At 52.2% G+C, this 20,192-nt stretch overlaps 1 protein-coding gene across 3 annotated transcripts in view; it reads left to right on the top strand.

The window, feature by feature from the left end:
• The window catches only part of LOXL3 (lysyl oxidase like 3), a 252,769-nt gene that overhangs the window by 114,066 nt on the left and 118,511 nt on the right, over nucleotides 1–20,192 (top strand). For all 3 annotated transcript variants that reach the window (XM_075848898.1, XM_075848897.1, XM_075848899.1), the window contains exons 3-4: nucleotides 9,743–9,906; nucleotides 12,846–13,057. In XM_075848898.1, coding sequence (XP_075705013.1) covers nucleotides 9,743–9,906; nucleotides 12,846–13,057 — 376 coding nt within the window. The remainder of the gene's footprint in view (nucleotides 1–9,742; nucleotides 9,907–12,845; nucleotides 13,058–20,192) is intronic.

The raw sequence follows: 20,192 nt of genomic DNA, 5'->3' as shown, positions 1-20,192 counted from the left end.
CAATGGCTGCTTCCCTAGCGGACTGAGGTAGTGGAGGGGTCAATGGCTGCTTCCCTGGCGTTCTGGGGTAGTGGAAGGGTCAATGGCTGCTTCCCTGGCGGTCTGGGGTAGTGGAGGGGTCAATTGCTGCTTCCCTGGTGGTCTAGGGTAGTGGAACGGTCAATGGCTGCTTCCCTGGTGGTCTTGGGTAGTGGAGGGGTCAGGGGCTGCTTCCCTGGTGGTCTGGGGTAGTGGAGCGGTCAGTGGCTGCTTCCCTGGTGGTCTGGGGTAGTGGAGGAGTCAATGGCTGCTTCCCTGGCATTCTGGGGTAGTTGAGGGGTCAATGGCTGCTTCCCTGGCGTTCTGGGCGTAGTGGATGGGTCAATGAGTGCTTCCCTGGTGGTTTGTGGTAGTGGAGGGGTTAATGGCTGATTCCCTGGTAGTCTAGGGTAGTGGAGGGGTCAATGGCTGCTTTACTGGTGGTCTGGGGTAGTGGAGGGGTCAATGGCTGCTTCCCTGGTGGTTTGGGGTAGTGGAGGGGTTAATGACTGCTTCCCTGGTGGTCAGGGGTATTGGAGGGGTTAATGACTGCTTCCCTGGTGGTCTGGGGTAGTGGAGTGGCTGCTTCCCTGGTGGCCTGGGGTAGTTGAGGGGTCAATGGCTGCTTCCCTGGTGGCCTGGGGTAGTGGAGAGGTCGATGGCTGCTTCCCTGGTGGTCTGGGGTGGTGGAGGAGTTAATGACTGCTTCCCTGGTGGTCTGTGGTAGTTGAGAGGTCACTGGCTGCTTCCCTGGTGGTCTTGGGTAGTGGAGCGGTCAATGGCTGTTTCCCTGGTGGTCTGGGGTAGCGGAGGGGTCAATGCCTTCTTCCCTGGCAGTCTGGGGTAGTGGAGGGGTCAATGGCTGCTTCCCTGGCGTTCTGGGATAGTGGAGGGGTCAATGGCTGGTGGCCTGGGGTAGTGGAGGGGTCAATGGCTGCTTCCCTGGTGGCCTGGGGTAGTGGAGGGGTAAATGGCTGCTTCCCTGGTGGTCGGTGGTAGTGGAGGGGGTCAATGGCTGCTTCTCTGGTGGTCTGGGGTAGTGGTGGGGTTAATGGCTGCCTTCCTGGTGGTCTGGGGGTAGTGCAGAGGTCAATGGCTGCTTTCCTGGTGATCTGGGGTGGTGGAGGGGTTAATGGCTGCTTTCCTAGTTTTCGAGTAGTGGAGGGGTTAATGACTGCTTCCCTGGTGGTCTGGGGTTAGTGGAGAGGTCAGTTTCTTCTTCTCTGGCGGTCTGGTGTAGTGGAGGGGTCAATGGCTGCTTCCCTGGCGGTGTTTTGTAGTGGAGGGGTCAATGGCTGCTTCCCTGGTGGTCTGGCGTAGTGGAGCGGTCAATTGCTGCTTTCCTGGTGGTCTGGGGGTAGTGGAGCGGTCAATAGCTGCTTCCCTGGTGGTCTGGGGGTAGTGGAGGGGTCAATGGCTGCTTCCATGGTGGTCTGGGGTAGTGGAGGGGTTAATGGCTGCTTTCCTGGTGATCTGGGGTAGTGGAGGGGTTAATGGCTGCTTTCCTAGTGATCTAGAGTAGTGGAGGGGTTAATGACTGCTTCCCTGGTGGTCTGGGGGTAGTGGAGAGGTCAATGGCAGCTTCCCTGGCGGTCTGGTGTAGTGGAGGGGTCAATGGCTGCTTCCCTGGTGGTCTTTTGTAGTGGAGGGGTCAACGGCTTCTTCCCTGGCGGTCTGGGGTAGTGGAGGGGTCAATGGCTGCTTCCCTGGATTTCTGGGATAGTGGAGGGGTCAATGGCTGCTTCCCTGGGGTTCTGGGGTAGTTGAGGGGTCAATGGTTGCTTCCCTGGCGGACTGGGGTAATGGAGGGGTCAATGGCTGCTTCCATGGTTGTCTGGGGGTAGTGGAGGAGTTAATGGCTGCTTTCCTGGTGGTTTGGGGTAGTGGAGGGGTTAATGACTGCTTCCCTTGTGATTTGGGGTTGTGGAGGGGTTAATGACTGCTTCCCTGGTGGTCAGGGGTATTGGAGGGGTTAATGACTGCTTCCCTGGTGGTCTAGGGTAGTGGAGTGGTCAATGGCTGCTTCCCTGGTGGCTTGGGGTAGTGGAGAGGTCAATGGCTGCTTCCCTGGTGGTCTGGGGTAGTGGAGGGGTTATTGGCTGCTTCCCTGGGGGTCTGGGTTAGTGGAGGGGTTATTGGCTGCTTCCCTGGTGGGGTAGTGGAGGGGTTAATGGCTGCTTTCCTGGTGATCTAGGGTAGTGGAGGGGTCAATAGCTGTTTCCCTGGTGGTCTGGGGCAGTAGAGGGGTTAATGGCTGCTTCCCTGGTGGTCTATAGTAGTGGAGGGGTCAATGGCTTCTTCCCTGGCGGTCTGGGGTAGTGGAGGGGTCAATGGCTGCTTCCCTGGCGTTCTGGGGGTAGTGGAGGGGTCAATGAGTGCTTCCCTGGTGGTTTGTGGTAGTGGAGGGGTTAATGGCTGATTCCCTGGTGGTCTAGGGTAGTGGAGGGGTCAATGGCTGCTTCACTGGTGGTCTGGGGTAGTGGGGGGGTCAATGGCTGCTTCCCTGGCGGTCTGGGGTAGTGAAGGGGTCAATGGCTGCTTCCCTGGTGGTCTGGGGGTAGTGGAGGGATTAATTGCTGGTGGTCTCGGGTAGTAGAGGGGGTCAATGGCTGCTTCCCTGGCGGTCTGGGGTAGTGGAGGGATCAATGGCTGCTTCCCTGGCGGACTGGGGTAGTGGAGGGGTCAATGGCTGCTTCCCTGGCGTTCTGGGGTAGTGGAAGGGTCAGTGGCTGCTTCCCTGGCAGTCTCGGGTAGTGGAGGGGTCAATTGCTGCTTCCCTGGTGGTCTGGGGTAGTGAAACGGTCAATGGCTGCTTCCCTGGTGGTCTTGGGTAGTGGAGCGGTCAGGGGCTGCTTCCATGGTGGTCCGGGGTAGTTGAGCGGTCAGGGGCTGCTTCCCTGGTGGTCTGGTGTAGTGGAGGGGTCAATGGCTGCTTCCCTGGCATTCTGGGATAGTGGAGGTGTCAATGGCTGCTTCCCTGGCGTTCTGAGGTAGTTGAGGGGTCAATGGCTGCTTCCCTGGCGTTCTGGGCGTAGTGGAGGGGTCAATGAGTGCTTCCCTGGTGGTTTGTGGTAGTGGAGGGGTTAATGGCTGATTCCCTAGTAGTCTAGGGTAGTGGAGGGGTCAATGGCTGCTTTAGTGGTGGTCTGGGGTAGTGGAGGGGTCAATGGCTGCTTCCCTGGTGGTTTGGGTTAGTGGAGGGGTCAATGGCTGCTTCCTTGGTGGTCTGGGGGTAGTGGAGGGATTAATTGCTGGTGGTCTCGGGTAGTAGAGGGTGTCAATGGCTGCTTCCCTGGCGGTCTGGGGTAGTGGAGGGATCAATGGCTGCTTCCCTGGCGGACTGGGTGTAGTGGAGGGGTCAATGGCTGCTTCCCTGGCGTTCTGGGGTAGTGGAAGGGTCAGTGGCTGCTTCCCTGGCGGTCTCGGGTAGTGGAGGGGTCAATTGCTGCTTCCCTGGTGGTCTGGGGTAGTGGAACGGTCAATGGCTGCTTCCCTGGTGGTCTTGGGTAGTGGAGCTGTCAGGGGCTGCTTCCCTGGTGGTCTGGGGTAGTGGAGCGGTCAGGGGCTGCTTCCCTGGCATTCTGTGATAGTGGAGGGGTCAATGGCTGCTTCCCTGGCATTCTGAGGTAGTTGAGGGGTCAATGGCTGCTTCCCTGGCGTTCTGGGCGTAGTGGAGGGGTCAATGAGTGCTTCCCTGGTGGTTTGTGGTAGTGGAGGGGTTAATGGCTGATTCCCTGGTAGTCTAGGGTAGTGGAGGGGTCAATGGCTGCTTTACTGGTGGTCTGGGGTAGTGGAGGGGTCAATGGCTGCTTCCCTGGTGGTTTGGGGTAGTGGAGGAGTTAATGACTGCTTCCCTTGTGATTTGGGCTTGTGGAGGGGTTAATGACTGCTTCCCTGGTGGTCAGGGGTATTGGAGGGGTTAATGACTGCTTCCCTGGTGGTCTGTGGTAGTGGATGGGTTAATGGTTGATTCCCTGGTGGTCTAGGGTAGTGGAGTGGTCAATGGCTGCTTCCCTGGTGGCCTGGGGTAGTGGAGGGGTCAATGGCTGCTTCCCTGGTGGCCTGGGGTAGTGGAGAGGTCAATGGCTGCTTCCCTGGTGGTCTGGGTTAGTGGAGGAGTTAATGACTGCTTCCCTTGTGGTCTGGGGTAGTGGAGGGTTCAATGACTACTTTCCTGGTGGTCTGTGGTAGTGGAGGGGTCAATGGCTGCTTCCCTGGCGGCCAGGGGTAGTGGAGGGTCAATGGCTGCTTTCCTGGTGGTCTGGGGTAGTGGAGCGGTCACTGGCTGCTTCCCTGGTGGACTTGCGTAGTGGAGCGGTCAATGGCTGTTTCCCTGGTGGTCTGGGGTAGTGGAGGGGTCAATGGCTTCTTCCCTGGCTGTCTGGGGTAGTGGAGGGGTCAATGGCTGCTTCCCTGGCGTTCTGGGATAGTGGAGGGGTCAATGGCTGCTTCCCTTGTTGTCTGGGGTAGTGGAGCGGTCGATGGCTGCTTCCCTGGTGGTCTGGGGTAGTGGAGGGGTCAATGGCTGCTTCACTGGCGGTCTGGGGGTAGTGGAGCGGTCAATGGCTGCTTCCCTGGTGGTCTTGGGTTGCTTCCCTTGTGATTTGGGGTTTTGGAGGGGTTAATGACTGCTTCCCTGGTGGTCTGTGGTAGTGGATGGGTTAATGGTTGATTCCCTGGTGGTCTAGGGTAGTGGAGTGGTCAATGGCTGCTTCCCTGGTGGCCTGGGGTAGTGGAGGGGTCAATGGCTGCTTCCCTGGTGGCCTGGGGTAGTGGAGAGGTCAATGGCTGCTTCCCTGGTGGTCTGGGTTAGTGGAGGAGTTAATGACTGCTTCCCTGGTGGTCTGGGGTAGTGGAGGGTTCAATGACTGCTTTCCTGGTGGTCTGTGGTAGTGGAGGGGTCAATGACTGCTTCCCTGGCGGCCAGGGGTAGTGGAAGCGTCAATGGCTGCTTTCCTGGTAGTCTGGGGTAGTGGAGCGGTCACTGGCTGCTTCCCTGGTGGTCTTTGGTAGTGGAGCGGTCAATGGCTGTTTCCCTGGTGGTCTGGGGTAGTGGAGGGGTCAATGGCTTCTTCCCTGGCGGTCTGGGGTAGTGGAGGGGTCAATGGCTGCTTCCCTGGCGTTCTGGGATAGTGGAGGGGTCAATGGCTGCTTCCCTGGTTGTCTTGGGTAGTGGAGCGGTCCATGGCTGCTTCCCTGGTGGTCTGGGGTAGTGGAGGGGTCAATGGCTGCTTCACTGGCGGTCTGGGGGTAGTGGAGCGGTCAATGGCTGCTTCCCTGGTGGTCTTGGGTAGTGGAGCGATCGATGGCTGCTTCTTTGGTGGTCTGGGATATTGGAGGGGTTGATTAATCGCTGCTTCCCTGGAGGTCTGGGGTAGTGGAGGGGTCAATTGCTACTTCCCTGGTGGTCTAGGGTAGAGGAGGGTCAATGGCTGCTTCCCTGGCGTTCTTGGGTAGTGGAGGGGTCAATGGCTGTTTCCCTGGCGGTCTGGGGTAGTGGTGGGGTCAATGGATGCTTCCCTGGTGGTCTTTTGTAGTGCAGGGGTCAATGGCTGCTTCCCTGGCGGTCTGGGGTAGTGGAGGGGTCAATGGCTGCTGCCCTGGTTGTCTAGGGGTAGTGGAGGTGTTATTCGCTGCTTCCTTTTTGGTCTGGGTGTAGTGGAGGGGTTATTGGCTTCTTCCCTGGTGGTCTGGGGGTAGTGGAGAGGTTATTGGCTGCTTCCCTGGTGGTCTGGGGGTAGTGGAGGGGTTATTGGCTTCTTCCCTGGTGGTCTTGGGTAGTGGAGGGGTAATTGGCTGCTTCCCTGGTGGTCTGGCTGTAGTGGAGGGGTTATTGGCTTCTTCCCTTGTGGTCTGGGGTAGTGGAGGGGTTAATGGCTGCTTCCCTGGTGGTCTCGGGTAGTGGAGGCATTATTGGCTGCTTGCCTGGTGGTCTGGGGTGGTGGAGGGGTTATTGGCTTCTTCCCTGGTGGTCTGAGGGAAGTGGAGGGGTTATTGGCTTCTTCCCTGGTGGTCTGGAATGGTGGAGGGGTTATTGGCTTCTTCCCTGGTGGTCTGGGGTAGTGGAGCGATCGATGGCTGCTTCTTTGGTGGTCTGGGATAGTGGAGGGGTTAATTAATCGCTGCTTCCCTGGAGGTCTGGGGTAGTGGAGGGGTCAATTGCTGCTTCCCTTGTGGTCTAGGGTAGAGGAGGGTCAATGGCTGGTTCCCTGGCGTTCTTGAGTAGTGGAGGGGTCAATGGCTGTTTCCCTGGCGGTCTGGGGTAGTGGTGGGGTCAATGGATGCTTCCCTGGCGGTCTTTTGTAGTGCAGGGGTCAATGGCTGCTTCCCTGGCGGTCTGGGGTAGTGGAGGGGTCAATGGCTGCTGCCCTGGTTGTCTAGGGGTAGTGGAGGGGTTATTGGCTGCTTCCTTTTTGGTCTGGGTGTAGTGGAGGGGTTATTGGCTTCTTCCCTGGTGGTTTGGGGGTAGTGGAGGGGTTATTGGCTGCTTCCCTGGTGGTCTGGGGGTAGTGGAGGGGTTATTGGCTTTTTCCCTGGTGGTCTTGGGTAGTGGAGGGGTTATTGGCTGCTTCCCTGGTGGTCTGGGGATAGTGGAGGGGTTATTGGCTTCTTCCCTTGTGGTCTGTGGTAGTGGAGGGGTTAATGGCTGCTTCCCTGGTGGTCTCGGGTAGTGGAGGCGTTATTGGCTGCTTGCCTGGTGGTCTGGGGTGGTGGAGGGGTTATTGGCTTCTTCCCTGGTGGTCTGAGGGAAGTGGAGGGGTTATTGGCTTCTTCCCTGGTGGTCTGGGGTGGTGGAGGGGTTATTGGCTTCTTCCCTGGTGGTCTGGGGGTAGTGGAGGGGTTATTGGCTTCTTTCCTGGTGGTCTGGGGGTAGTGGAGGGGTTATTGGCTGCTTCCCTTGTGATATGGGGTAGTGGAGGGGTTAATGTCTGCTTTCCTGGTGATCTGGGGTACTGGAGTGGTTAATGGCTGCTTTCCTGGTGATCTGGGGTGGTGGAGGAGTTAATGACTGCTTCCCTAGTGGTCTGGGGTAGTGGAGGGGTCAAGGGCGGCTTCCCTGGCGGCCTGGGGTAGTGGAGGGGTCAATGGCTGCTTCCCTGGTGGTCTGGGGTAGTGGAGCGGTCAATGGCTGCTTCCCTGGTGGTCTTGGGTAGTGGAGCGGTCAATGGCTGTTTCCCTGGTGGTCTGGGGTAGTGGAGGGGTTAATGGCTGCTTTCCTGGTGATCTGCGGTACTGGAGGGGTTAATGGCTGCTTCCCTGGTGGTCTGGGGTGGTGGAGGGGTCTTAGGCTTCTTCCCTGGTGGTCTGGGGTAGGGGAGGGGTTATTGGCTGCTTCCCTTGTGGTCTGGGGGTAGTGGAGGGGTTATTGGCTTCTTCTGTGGTGGTCTGGGGTGTGTGGAGGGGTTATTGGCTGCTTCCCTGGTGGTCTGGGGGTAGTGGAGGGGTTATTGGCTTCTTCCCTGGTGGTCTGGGGTGTGTGGAGGGGTTATTGGCTTCTTCCCTGGTAGTCTGGGGTAGTGGAGGGGTTATTGTCTGCTTCCCTGGTTATATGGGGTAGTGGGGGGGTTAATGGCTGCTTTCCTGGTGATCTGGGGTACTGGAGGGGTTAATGGCTGCTTTCTTTGTGATCTGGGGTAGTGGAGGAGTTAATGACTGCTTCCCTGGTGGTCTGGGGTAGTGGAGGGGTCAATGGCTGCTTCCCTGGCGGCCTGGGTTAGTGGAGGGGTCAGTGGCTGCTTCCCTGGTCGTCTGGGGTAGTTGAGCGGTCAATGGCTGCTTCCCTGGTGGTCTTGGGTAGTGGAGTGTTCAATGGCTGTTTCCCTGGTGGTCTGGGGTAGTGGAGGGGTTAATGGCTGCTTTCCTGTTGATCTGGGGTACTGGAGGGGTTAATGGTTGCTTCCCCGGTGGTCTGGGCTGGTGGAGGGGTTATTGGCTTCTTCCTTGGTGGTCTGGGGTAGGGGAGGGGTTATTGGCTGCTTCCCTTGTGGTCTGGGGGTAGTGGAGGGGTTATTGGCTTCTTCCCTGGTGGTCTGGGGTGGTGGAGGGGTTAATGACTGCTTCCCTGGTGGTCTGGGGGAAGTGGAGGGGTTATTGGCTTCTTCCCTGGTGGTCTGGGGTGGTGGAGGGGTTATTGGCTTCTTCCCTGGTTGTCTGGGGGTAGTGGAGGGGTTATTGGCTTCTTTCCTGGTGGTCTGGGGGTAGTGGAGGGGTTTTTGGCTGCTTCCCTGGTGAAATGGGGTACTGGAGGGGTTAATGGCTGCGTTCCTGGTGATCTGGGGTAGTGGAGGAGTTAATGACTGCTTCCCTGGTGGTCTGGGGTAGTGGAGGGGTCAATGGCTGCTTCCCTGGCGGCCTGGGGTAGTGGAGGGGTCAATGGCTGCTTCCCTGGTGGTCTGGGGTAGTGGAGCGGTCAATGGCTGTTTCCCTGGTGGTTTTGGGTAGTGGAACGGTTAATGGCTGTTTCCCTGGTGGTTTGGGATAGTGGAGGGGTTAATGGCTGCTTTCGTGGTGATCTGGGGTACTGGAGGGGTTAATGGCTGCTTCCCCGGTGGTCTGGGGTGGTGGAGGGGTTATTGGCTTCTTCCCTGGTGGTCTGGGGTAGGGGAGGGGTTATTGGCTGCTTGCCTGGTGGTCTGGGGTATGTGGAGGGGTTATTGGCTGCTTCCCTGGTGGTCTGGGGGTAGTGGAGGGGTTATTGGCTTCTTCCCTGGTGGTCTGGGGTAGGGGAGGGGTTATTGGCTTCTTCCCTGGTGGTCTGGGGTGTGTGGAGGGGTTATTGGCTTCTTCCCTGGTGGTCTGGGGTAGTGGAGGGGTTATTGGCTTCTTCCCTGGTGGTCTGGGGTAGGGGAGGGGTTATTGGCTGCTTCCCTTGTGGTCTGGGGGTAGTGGAGGGGTTATTGGCTTTTTCCCTGGTGGTCTGGGGTGGTGGAGGGGTTTTTTGGCTTCTTCCCTGGTGGTCTGGGGGTAGTGGAGGGGTTATTGGCTTTTTCCTGGTGGTCTGGGGTAGGGGAGGGGTGAATTCCTGGGTCCGGCAGTTGTTACCCTCCTCCCCAGGCTCCGGCCATGTCTGCTTTGTGCTCCCTCTTCTTATCACACACATCACTGCAGGGATGATCGGAGAGAGTGCTTGATGAAACCCCGATCACTAAGGGAATCTCTTGCTCGCATCCCTGCCCCCCAATTTATGAGACGGCTCCTCATGGAACCACTCGACCGCCCCTTAAGTCAGCCTTGCTCCAGTCACATCCAGAGCTGCTCTTTTCAGACACCAGACTGGGATGCATTGTAAGTTGTTTGTAAAATGCAATAAACCTCAGTCCAATGGGAAGCAAACATGCAGGAGTGGATGTGGCTGGAGTATACGGAGCGGTGGATGTGACTGGAGTATACGCAGCGGTGGATGTGACTGGAGTATACGCAGTGGTGGATGTGACTGGAGTATAAGCAGCGGTGGATGTGACTGGAGTATACGCAGCGGTGGATGTGACTGGAGTATACGCAGCGGTGGATGTGACTGGAGTTTACGCAGCGGTGTATGTGACTGGAGTATACGCAGCGGTGTATGTGACTGGAGTATACGCAGCGGTGGATGTGACTGGAGTATACGCAGCGGTGGATGTGACTGGAGTATATATGCCTGTAGACTGATGACATGAGTTTTGGGGTATCCTGTCAGTTACAATGTTGGGAGTTGGAATACGAGACTATTCTCCGCTTCTTGCAGGTCGTATCTGGCTGGATAATGTGATTTGTGCAGGAAGTGAGAAGAGCATCGCCGACTGCAACTCCCGGGGCTGGGGGAACAGTGACTGCACCCACGAGGAGGATGCGGGGGTCGTCTGTACAGACCAGAGGATCCCAGGTTATGTGGAGCCCAACACTATAGAGGTAATGAGAAATCTATTAAACCAGGAGGTCAAGGAGGAGGAAGCGCTGCATAGCAGTGCCGAGTGTAGGACGAGGAGGAAACGCTGCATAGCAGAGCCAAGTGTAGGACGAGGAGGAAGCGCTGCATAGCAGAGCCGAGTGTAGGACGAGGAGGAAGCGCTGCATAGCAGAGCCGAGTGTAGGACGAGGAGGAAGCGCTGCATAGCAGAGCCGAGTGTAGGGCGAGGAGGAAGCGCTGCATAGCAGAGCCGAGTGTAGGGCGAGGAGGATAAGCTGCATAGCAGAGCCGAATGTAAGACGAGGAGGAAGCGCTGCATAGCAGAGCCGAGTGTAGGGTGAGGAGGAAGCGCTGCATAGCAGAGCCGAGGGTAGGACGAGGAGGAAGCGCTGCATAGCAGAGCCGAGCGTAGGGCGAGGAGGAAGCGCTGCATAGCAGAGCAGAGCCGAGCGTAGGGCGAGGAGGAAGCGCTGCATAGCCGAGCCGAGTGTAGGACGAGGAGGAAGCGCTGCATAGCAGAGTCGAGTGTAGGGCTAGGAGGAAGCGCTGCATACCAGAGCCGAGTGTAGGGCGAGGAGGATAAGCTGCATAGCAGAGCCGAATGTAAGACGAGGAGGAAGCGCTGCATAGCAGAGCCGAGTGTAGGGTGAGGAGGAAGCGCTGCATAGCAGAGCCGAGGGTAGGACGAGGAGGAAGCGCTGCATAGCAGAGCCGAGCGTAGGGCGAGGAGGAAGCGCTGCATAGCAGAGCAGAGCCGAGCGTAGGGCGAGGAGGAAGCGCTGCATAGCCGAGCCGAGTGTAGGACGAGGAGGAAGCGCTGCATAGCAGAGCCGAGTGTAGGGCGAGGAGGAAGCGCTGCATACCAGAGCCGAGTGTAGGACGAGGAGGAAGCGCTGCATAGCAGAGCCGAGTGTAGGACGAGGAGCAAGCGCTGCATAGCAGAGCCGAGTGTAGGACGAGGAGGATGCGCTGCATAGCAGAGCCAAGTGTAGGGCGAGGAGGAAGCGCTGCATAGCAGAGCCGAGTGTAGGGCGAGGAGGAAGCGCTGCATAGCAGAGCTGAGTGTAGGGCGAGGAGGAAGCGCTGCATAGCAGAGCCGAGTTTAGGGCGAGGAGGAAGCGCTGCATAGCAGAGCCGAGTGTAGGGCGAGGAGGAAGCGCTGCATAGCAGAGCCGAGTGTAGGGCGAGGAGGAAGCGCTGCATAGCAGAGCCGAGTGTAGGGCGAGGAGGCAGCGCTGCATAGCAGAGCCGAGTGTAGGGCGAGGAGGAAGCGCTGCATAGCAGAGCCGAGTGTAGGGCGAGGAGGAAGCGCTGCATAGTCGAGCTGAATGTAGGGCGACGAGGAAGCGCTGCATAGCAGAGCCGAGTGTAGCGCGAGGAGGAAGCGCTGCATAGAAGAGCCGAGTACTGTCATCCTCCCCCCAGCCTGACATGTCTGATAACAGAGAACAATAGATTGTATTCTCCTGTCCTACAGTCATCCTCCCCCAGCCTTACATGTCTGATAACAGAGAACAATAGATTGTATTCACCTGTCCTACAGTCATCCTCCCCCAGCCTGACATGTCTGTAGGACAGGTGAATACAATCTATTGTTCTCTGTTATCAGTCATCCTCCCCCAACCTGACATGTATGATAACAGAGAACAATAGATTGTATTCACCTGTCCTATAGTCATCCTCCCCCAGCCTGACATGTCTGATAACAGAGAACAATAGATTGTATTCACCTGTCCTACAGTCATCCTCCTCCCAGCCTGACATGTCTGATAACAGAGAACAATAGATTGTATTCACCTGTCCTACAGTCATCCTCCCCCAGCCTGACGTGTCTGATAACGGAGAACAATATATTGTATTCACCTGTCCTACAGTCATCCTCCCCCAGCCTGACGTGTCTGATAACGGAGAACAATAGATTGTATTCACCTGTCCTACAGTCATCTTCTCCCAGCCTGACATGTCTGATAACAGAGAACAATAGATTGTACTCACCTGTCCTACAGTCATCCTCCCTCCAGCCTGACATGTCTGATAACAGAGAACAATAGATTGTATTCACCTGTCCTACAGTCATCCTCCCCCAGCCTGACATGTTTGATAACAGAGAACAATAGATTGTATTCACCTGTCCTACAGTCATCCTCTCCCCAGCCTGACATGTCTGATAACAGAGAACAATAGATTGTATTCTCCTGTCCTACAGTCATCCTCCCTCCAGCCTGACATGTCTGATAACAGAGAACAATAGATTGTATTCACCTGTCCTACAGTCATCCTCCCCCAGCCTGACATGTCTGATAACAGAGAACAATAGATTGTATTCACCTGTCCTACAGTCATCCTCCCCCAGCCTGACATGTCTGATAACAGAGAACAATAGATTGTATTCTCCTGTCCTACAGTCATCCTCTCCCAGCCTAACATGTCTGATAACAGAGAACAATAGATTGTATTCACCTGTCCTACAGTCATCCTCCTCCCAGCCTGCCATGTCTGATAACAGAGAACAATAGATTGTATTCTCCTGTCCTACAGTCATCCTCCCTCCAGCCTGACATGTCTGATAACAGAGAACAATAGATTGTATTCACCTGTCCTACAGTCATCCTCTCCCAGCCTAACATGTCTGATAACAGAGAACAATAGATTGTATTCACCTGTCCTACAGTCATCCTCCTCCCAGCCTGCCATGTCTGATAACAGAGAACAATAGATTGTATTCACCTGTCCTACAGTCATCCTCCCCCAGCCTGACATGTCTGATAACAGAGAACAATAGATTGTATTCACCTGTCCTACAGTCATCCCCCCCAGCCTGACCTGTCTGATAACAGAGAACAATAGATTGTATACACCTGTCCTACAGTCCTCCTCCCCCAGCCTGACATGTCTGATAACAGAGAACAATGTTGTGACTGGGTTGTCCTTGTCCCTACAGACAGAGCAGGGACAGCTGGAGGAGATACGTCTGCGTCCGGTCATTGCCAGCGCTAAGAACCGACTTCCTATCAATGAGGGCGTTTTAGAGATGAAATCCAGTGATACCTGGGGGCAGGTGTGTGATGTGGGGTGGACTCAGAAGAACAGTCGTGTGGTCTGTGGAATGCTGGGATTCCCATCCGACAAGAAGTACAACAAAAACTTCTACAAGTAAGAAAAGAGCGAGTGAGAACAACTGTGTGATGGTGCCCAGGGCCCTCAGTATAGAGCTGATGTGAGGAGGTCACCACCAGGGCCCTCAGTGTAGAGATGATGTGAGGAGATCACCACCACCAGGGCCCTCAGTATAGAGATGATGTGAGGAGGTCACCACCAGGGCCCTCAGTATAGAGATGATGTGAGGAGGTCACCACCAGGGCCCTCAGTGTAGAGATGATGTGAGGAGATCACCACCACCAGGGCCCTCAGTATAGAGATGATGTGAGGAGGTCACCACCACCAGGGCCCTCAGTATAGAGATGATGTGAGGAGGTCACCACCACCAGGGCCCTCAGTATAGAGATGATGTGAGGAGGTCACCACCACCAGGGCCCTCAGTATAGAGATGATGTGAGGAGGTCACCACCACCAGGGCCCTCAGTATAGAGATGATGTGAGGAGGTCACCACCACCAGGGCCCTCAGTATAGAGATGATGTGAGGAGGTCACCACCACCAGGGCCCTCAGTATAGAGATGATGTGAGGAGGTCACCACCACCAGGGCCCTCAGTATAGAGATGATGTGAGGAGGTCACCACCACCAGGGCCCTCAGTATAGAGATGATGTGAGGAGGTCACCACCACCAGGGCCCTCAGTATAGAGATGATGTGAGGAGGTCACCACCACCAGGGCCCTCAGTATAGAGATGATGTGAGGAGGTCACCACCACCAGGGCCCTCAGTATAGAGATGATGTGAGGAGGTCACCACCACCAGGGCCCTCAGTATAGAGATGATGTGAGGAGGTCACCACCACCAGGGCCCTCAGTATAGAGATGATGTGAGGAGGTCACCACCACCAGGGCCCTCAGTATAGAGATGATGTGAGGAGGTCACCACCTCCAGGGCCCTCAGTATAGAGCTGATGTGAGGAGGTCACCACCTCCAGGTCCCTCAGTATAGAGATGATGTGAGGAGGTCACCACCTCCCGGACCCTCAGTATAGAGCTGATGTGAGGAGGTCACCACGCCCAGGGCCCTCAGTATAGCGCTGATGTGAGGAGGTCACCACCTCCCGGACCCTCACATCATCTCTATACTGAGGGTCTGGGAGGTGGTGACCTCCCGGACCCTCTATACTGAGGGTCCGGGAGGTCACCACCTCCCGGACCCTCAGTATAGAGATGATGTGAGGAGGTCACCACCAGTATCCTCAATAGAAGAGATGAGGTGTGGAATGATGGTAGTGAGGAGGTCATCTCCTGTATCCTCAATAGAAGAGATGAGATGTGGAGGGATGGTAGTGAGGAGGTCACCTCCTGTATCCTCAATAGAAGAGATGAGGTGTGGAGTGATGGTAGTGAGGAGGTCATCTCCTGTATCCTCAATAGAAGAGATGAGATGTGGAGTGATGGTAGTGAGGAGGTCACCTAATGTATCCCCAATAGAAGAGATGAGATGTGGAATGATGGTAGTGAGGCGGTCACCTCCAGTGTCCTCAATAGAAGAGATGAGATGTGGAGTGATGGTAGTGAGGAGGTCATCTCCTGTATTCCCAATAGAAGAGATGAGATGTGGAGTGATGGAAGTGAGGAGGTCACCTCCAGTGTCCGCAATAGAAGAGATGAGACGTGGAGTGATGGTAGTGAGGAGGTCATCTCCTGTATCCTCAATAGAAGAGATGAGATGTGGAGTGATGGTAGTGAGGTCACCTCAAGTGTCCTCAATAGAAGAGATGAGATGTGGAGCGATGGTAGTAAGGAGGTCATCTCCTGTATCCTCAATAGAAGAGATGAGATGTGGAATGATGGTAGTGAGGAGGTCATCTCCTGTATTCCCAATAGAAGAGATGAGATGTGGAGTGATGGTAGTGAGGTCACCTCCAGTGTCCTCAATAGAAGAGATGAGATGTGGAATGATGGTAGTGAGGAGGTCATCTCCTGTATTCCCAATAGAAGAGATGAGATGTGGAGTGATGGTAGTGAGGTCACCTCCAGTGTCCTCAATAGAAGAGATGAGACGTGGAGTGATGGTAGTGAGGAGGTCATCTCCTGTATCCTCAATAGAAGAGATGAGATGTGGAATGATGGTAGTGAGGAGGTCATCTCCTGTATTCCCAATAGAAGAGATGAGATGTGGAGTGATGGAAGTGAGAAGGTCACCTCCTGTATCCTCAATAGAAGAGATGAGGTGTGGAGTGATGGTAGTGAGGAGGTCACCTCCAGTAGCATCAATAGAAGAGATGAGATGTGGAGTGATAGTAGTGAGGAGGTCACCTCCAGTATCCTCAATAGAAGAGATGAGATGTGGAGTGATGGTAGTGAGGAGGTCACCTCCAGTATCCTCAATAGAAGAGATGAGATGTGGAGTGATGGTAGTGAGGAGGTCACCTCCAGTGTCCTCAATAGAAGAGATGAGATGTGGAGTGATGGTAGTGAGGAGGTCACCTCCTATATCCTCAATAGAAGAGATGTGATGTGGAGTGATGGTAGTGAGGAGGTCACCTCCAGTGTCCTCAATAGAAGAGATGAGATGTGGAGTGATGGTAGTGAGGAGGTCACCTCCAGTATCCCCAATAGAAGAGATGAGATGTGGAGTGATGGTAGTGAGGAGGTCACCTCCAATGTCCAAAATAGAAGAGATGAGATGTGGAGTGATGGTAGTGAGGAGGTTACCTCCTGTATCCTCAATAGATGAGATGTGGAGTGATGGTAGTGAGGAGGTCACCTCCAGTATCCTCAATAGAAGAGATGAGATGTGGAGTGATGGAAGTGAGGTCACCTCCAGTGTCCTCAATAGAAGAGATGAGATGTGGAGTGATGGTAGTGAGGAGGTCACCTCCAGTATCCTCAATAGAAGAGATGTGGAGTGATGGTAGTGAGGAGGCAATCTCCAGGGACCATAGATGGCGTATTATATTGTGTCGTAGAGGGACAATCATCACTATGAGGTAAATGGTCTAGAAGGTCAGAATCTCCATATCCCACAACGTTGCTGCTCCTCTTCACCTCACATACAGCCGTGTATGGAGACCTCCCTGCGGGGTCTTGGTTCCCGCAGTAAAGTGTCGAGATGTTAAAGGACTTTCCAATGTTCTAGAAGTGAAGCTTGCTTATTGTAAAAACTGGGTTTCAACTCATAACCATTGTCTCTGCTTGCTGTCAGTGAATCAGAACATTGTTATTTACATCCAGATGTTTACATTTCTGATATATTGAAACAGAACATCAGCTGTGAGAAGTATTAAATGATTAAAAGGAATTAAAACACGGTCTATGAACAAGTTGCAGAGCTTTTCATGATCGGATGCTAAAGCTTTCTTTACATAGGACTGCACGTGCCGTTATCATATGCCTGTATTATATATTGTGCTCACGTGCTACAGTCTCACGCCGATTCCCTTTATTCCCATCTCTGTGGTCTCTCTTGACCAGTCGTGAGTGTCTCTCTTCATAGATGTAATGGTGCCACTAGTGGTCACTCTGTATATTACATGTCTCTTCCTCTGGTCTGGATGTATTAGTTATTATAGTAGTGGAGCGTTCATGCTATATATTATATACAGTCACTGTGACATCATTATTACCCTGGTCTCCTCTAGTGGTCACTCTGTACATTACACGTCTCCTCCTCTGGTCTGGATGTATTAGTTATTATAGTAGTGGAGAGTTCATGCTATATATTATATACAGTCACTGTGACATCATTATTACCCTGGTCTCCTCTAGTGGTCACTCTGTACATTACACGTCTCCTCCTCTGGTCTGAATGTATTAGTTATTATAGTAGTGGAGCGTTCATGCTATATATTATATACAGTCACTGTGACATCATTATTACCCTGGTCTCCTCTAGTGGTCACTCTGTACATTACACGTCTCCTCCTCTGGTCTGGATGTATTAGTTATTATAGTAGTGGAGTGTTCATGCTATATATTATATACAGTCACTGTGACATCATTATTACCCTGGTCTCCTCTAGTGGTCACTCTGTACATTACACGTCTCCTCTGGTCTGGATGTATTAGTTATTATAGTAGTGGAGTGTTCATGCTATATATTATATACAGTCACTGTGACATCATTATTACCCTGGTCTCCTCTAGTGGTCACTCTGTACATTACACGTCTCCTCCTCTGGTCTGGATGTATTAGTTATTATAGTAGTGGAGTGCTCATGCTATATATTATATACAGTCATTGTGACATCATTATTACCCTGGTCTCCTCTAGTGGTCACTCTGTACATTACACGTCTCCTCTGGTCTGGATGTATTAGTTATTATAGTAGTGGAGTGTTCATGCTATATATTATATACAGTCATTGTGACATCATTATTACCCTGGACTCCTCTAGTGGTCACTCTGTACATTACACGTCTCCTCCTCTGGTCTGGATGTATTAGTTATTATAGTAGTGGAGTGTTCATGCTATATATTATATACAGTCATTGTGACATCATTATTACCCTGGTCTCCTCTAGTGGTCACTCTGTACATTACACGTCTCCTCTGGTCTGGATGTATTAGTTATTATAGTAGTGGAGTGTTCATGCTATATATTATATACAGTCATTGTGACATCATTATTACCCTGGACTCCTCTAGTGGTCACTCTGTACATTACACGTCTCCTCTGGTCTGGATGTATTAGTTATTATAGTAGTGGAGCGTTCATGCTATATATTATATACAGTCACTGTGACATCATTATTACCCTGGTCTCCTCTAGTGGTCACTCTGTACATTACACGTCTCCTCCTCTGGTCTGGATGTATTAGTTATTATAGTAGTGGAGTGTTCATGCTATATATTATATACAGTCACTGTGACATCATTATTACCCTGGTCTCCTCTAGTGGTCACTCTGTACATTACACGTCTCCTCCTCTGGTCTGGATGTATTAGTTATTATAGTAGTGGAGTGCTCATGCTATATATTATATACAGTCATTGTGACATCATTATTACCCTGGTCTCCTCTAGTGGTCACTCTGTACATTACACGTCTCCTCCTCTGGTCTGGATGTATTAGTTATTATAGTAGTGGAGTGTTCATGCTATATATTATATACAGTCACTGTGACATCATTATTACCCTGCTCTCCTCTAGTGGTCACTCTGTACATTACACGTCTCCTCCTCTGGTCTGGATGTATTAGTTATTATTTTAGTGGAGTGCTCATGCTATATATTATATACAGTCACTGTGACATCATTATTACCCTGGTCTCCTCTAGTGGTCACTCTGTACATTACACGTCTCCTCCTCTGGTCTGGATGTATTAGTTATTATAGTAGTGGAGTGTTCATGCTATATATTATATACAGTCATTGTGACATCATTATTACCCTGGACTCCTCTAGTGGTCACTCTGTACATTACACGTCTCCTCCTCTGGTCTGGATGTATTAGTTATTATAGTAGTGGAGAGTTCATGCTATATATTATATACAGTCACTGTGACATCATTATTACCCTGGACTCCTCTAGTGGTCACTCTGTACATTACACGTCTCCTCCTCTGGTCTGGATGTATTAGTTATTATAGTAGTGGAGTGTTCATGCTATATATTATATACAGTCACTGTGACATCATTATTACCCTGGACTCCTCTAGTGGTCACTCTGTACATTACACGTCTCCTCCTCTGGTCTGGATGTATTAGTTATTATAGTAGTGGAGTGCTCATGCTATATATTATATACAGTCATTGTGACATCATTATTACCCTGGTCTCCTCTAGTGGTCACTCTGTACATTACACGTCTCCTCCTCTGGTCTGGATGTATTAGTTATTATAGTAGTGGAGCGTTCATGCTATATATTATATACAGTCACTGTGACATCATTATTACCCTGGTCTCCTCTAGTGGTCACTCTGTACATTACACGTCTCCTCCTCTGGTCTGGATGTATTAGTTATTATAGTAGTGGAGTGCTCATGCTATATATTATATACAGTCATTGTGACATCATTATTACCCTGGTCTCCTCTAGTGGTCACTCTGTACATTACACGTCTCCTCCTCTGGTCTGGATGTATTAGTTATTATAGTAGTGGAGTGTTCATGCTATATATTATATACAGTCACTGTGACATCATTATTACCCTGGTCTCCTCTAGTGGTCACTCTGTACATTACACGTCTCCTCCTCTGGTCTGGATGTATTAGTTATTATAGTAGTGGAGTGTTCATGCTATATATTATATACAGTCATTGTGACATCATTATTACCCTGGACTCCTCTAGTGGTCACTCTGTACATTACACGTCTCCTCTGGTCTGGATGTATTAGTTATTATAGTAGTGGAGCGTTCATGCTATATATTATATACAGTCACTGTGACATCATTATTACCCTGGTCTCCTCTAGTGGTCAGTCTGTAAATTACACGTCTCCTCCTCTGGTCTGGATGTATTAGTTATTATAGTAGTGGAGTGTTCATGCTATATATTATATACAGTCACTGTGACATCATTATTACCCTGGACTCCTCTAGTGGTCACTCTGTACATTACACGTCTTCTCCTCTGGTCTGGATGTATTAGTTATTATAGTAGTGGAGTGTTCATGCTATATATTATATACAGTCACTGTGACATCATTATTACCCTGGACTCCTCTAGTGGTCACTCTGTACATTACACGTCTCCTCCTCTGGTCTGGATGTATTAGTTATTATAGTAGTGGAGTGTTCATGCTATATATTATATACAGTCACTGTGACATCATTATTACCCTGGTCTCCTCTAGTGGTCACTCTGTACATTACACGTCTCCTCCTCTGGTCTGGATGTATTAGTTATTATAGTAGTGGAGAGTTCATGCTATATATTATATACAGTCACTGTGACATCATTATTACCCTGGTCTCCTCTAGTGGTCACTCTGTACATTACACGTCTCCTCCTCTGGTCTGGATGTATTAGTTATTATAGTAGTGGAGCGTTCATGCTATATATTATATACAGTCACTGTGACATCATTATTACGCTGGTCTCCTCTAGTGGTCACTCTGTACATTACACGTCTCCTCCTCTGGTCTGGATGTATTAGTTATTATAGTAGTGGAGCGTTCATGCTATATATTATATACAGTCACTGTGACATCATTATTACCCTGGCCTCCTCTAGTGGTC

Source organism: Rhinoderma darwinii, unplaced genomic scaffold (genome assembly GCF_050947455.1).
Source record: "Rhinoderma darwinii isolate aRhiDar2 unplaced genomic scaffold, aRhiDar2.hap1 Scaffold_537, whole genome shotgun sequence".
Classification (NCBI taxonomy): Eukaryota; Metazoa; Chordata; class Amphibia; order Anura; family Rhinodermatidae; genus Rhinoderma; species Rhinoderma darwinii.
The sequence above is the reverse complement of the archived record's forward strand: the minus strand, read 5'-3'. Positions and strand labels throughout refer to the sequence as shown.